At 38.9% G+C, this 2,162-nt stretch overlaps 1 protein-coding gene across 1 annotated transcript in view; it reads right to left on the reverse strand.

Annotated features, from left to right (window-relative positions):
• Window positions 1-295: 295 nt before the first annotated feature.
• The window catches only part of LOC115815889 (B-cell receptor CD22-like), a 35,268-nt gene continuing 33,401 nt past the window's right edge, over window positions 296-2,162 (reverse strand). The window contains exons 8-10 of the mRNA XM_030778857.1: window positions 1,079-1,336; window positions 703-963; window positions 296-591 (exon numbers count right to left, since the gene is read on the reverse strand). Coding sequence (XP_030634717.1) covers window positions 296-591; window positions 703-963; window positions 1,079-1,336 — 815 coding nt within the window. The remainder of the gene's footprint in view (window positions 592-702; window positions 964-1,078; window positions 1,337-2,162) is intronic.

Below are 2,162 nucleotides of genomic sequence, written 5' to 3' on the forward strand. Positions count from 1 at the left end.
TTAAAAAAAAGATGTTTTGTCAAACAAGATGAATCAAGAACAAAAGTACTTTTGTTCTTGATTCCACAAATATACTCAGAAGTTGGAGTTTCAGTCATTGTTTTTTTTTTTTTATTTTATTTAAAACATGTAATTGTTCCCACATGCTGACTGACCTCATCCACATTAAACCAATGAGAACTAGAGTTCCTCCACACACTGTGACAGTCCCAGTAACTGTATAAATGACAGTGTTGTAGTCTCCTGAGAAAACAAAGTCCAAATCACTTCATCATAGCTCTAGTAAAGACAGATTTCATATGACAACATCTATGACAGTTTCCGTACCTTTCAGTGTGATTGGTACAGCAGTGGTTTTCTGAGAGCCATGTTTATTCTGGGCCTCACAGTAGTACAGTCCACTGTTACTGGACTGAATGTTGTTGATGATGTAACTCTGTCCATATCCTACAGGTGAAGTTACACTCTCTTTATACCAGGTGTAGTTTAAATGTGATGGATTAGCATCACTGCTGCAGGTCAGAGTCACTGAATTGCCCTCCACTATTTCACCAGAGGCATTGACTGAGACTGTGGTATGTCTTGGAGGATCTAAAGAAATTAAAATATACAAAACATACAGTGACAACAAGGATAACACTAAGAATTATGAATGCTAAGACTCATTTTAGGTCTCACTTAAAACATTAAAAATTCACTCACATAAAACATTCAGAGATACAGTATTTGAATTCTGATGTCCATGTTGATTACTGGACTTGCACTGATATTCTCCACTGTCCTCAGAGCTGATCTTGTTGATCCTGTAGGTCTTTTCTTTTCCTATAGTGACAGTTTCATTCTTCTTAAACCAGGTGTAGGTGGCTGGTGGATTAGCATCACTGCTGCAGGTCAGAGTCACTGAACTGCCCTCCACTATTTCACCAGAGGGACTGACTGACACTGTGGTCTTCTTTGGAGGATCTCAATGAGAGAAACATCACAACAAGAAAAAGCCTGAAGAAACCCAAATGTTCACTGACACAACGTCTTTAAAAAATTAAGCAGTTTAAATATCAGTGTGATCAAAGATACTCACAGTGAATATTTAGGGACACAGTAGCGAAATGCTCTCCATGTTGATTACTGGACTTGCAGTGATATTCTCCACTGTCCTCAGAGCTGATCTTGTTGATCCTGTAGGTCTGTTCTTTTCCTATAGTGACAGCTCCATTCTTCTTAAACCAGGTATAGGTGGCTGATGGATTAGCATCACTGCTGCAGGTCAGAGTCACTGAACTGCCCTCCACTATTTCATCAGGGGGACTGACTGACACTGATGTCTTCTTTGGAGCATCTGAATGAGACAGTCGATTAAAAATGACACATATGTAACATATGCGACATCTAGAGTGATGATGTTTTTGAAAATCTTCACAAATAATGTACTACACAAATACAAATACAAAATGCTAAGTATCACAAAATATTCCATAAAATCGTACATTGTGCTTTTGTGAACTACTGAGATCAACATCATTTGTGTGAGCTGAGGTATAACTCTGTTGACCCTTTGCTGTAATATTGGCTTTTTGTGATTTTTCACATCTATGCGTGATCTCACAGTAAATTATGTTCCATAAAATGAATTTCTACCCACATATGACAGTGAGAGTGACAGCAGGAGAGGGAAGATCCTCATGACCTTGTACAGCACACATATAACTGCCTCTATCCTCAGAGCTGACTGACTGGAGAGAGAGTTCATTGTTCTTGATGGTTTTCCTTGTTAAAACATGTCCATTTTTATACCAGATGAAGGTTGGTGTGTTACTCAGGGAACAGGTGGTATTACATTTCAGAGTGACTGTATCACCCTCCACCACTCTCTCTGGAGTCTCCACCTGTAGGTCTGAAAACAGGAGAGAACAGAGAACATCTCAGATTCAGTCAAACCAACCAATGGATAATTAGAGATATTTGATTTCTTCTTGGTTTGACAAGGCCTCTCTGTCAGTAAAGTCAGCGTGAACACAACTGATGGGAGTTTTTACAGAGAGAACAGGAGATCCTGTTTCAAAACGTACCTGCAACTGACAGTTTAACTCCAGGTTTGCCAGTCCACTGATTCTTATCTGTAATAAATCTGAATAGATACATAACTGCATCTCTCTCTGTCACAT

Source organism: Chanos chanos, chromosome 7 (genome assembly GCF_902362185.1).
Source record: "Chanos chanos chromosome 7, fChaCha1.1, whole genome shotgun sequence".
In the NCBI taxonomy this organism is placed as follows: domain Eukaryota; kingdom Metazoa; phylum Chordata; class Actinopteri; order Gonorynchiformes; family Chanidae; genus Chanos; species Chanos chanos.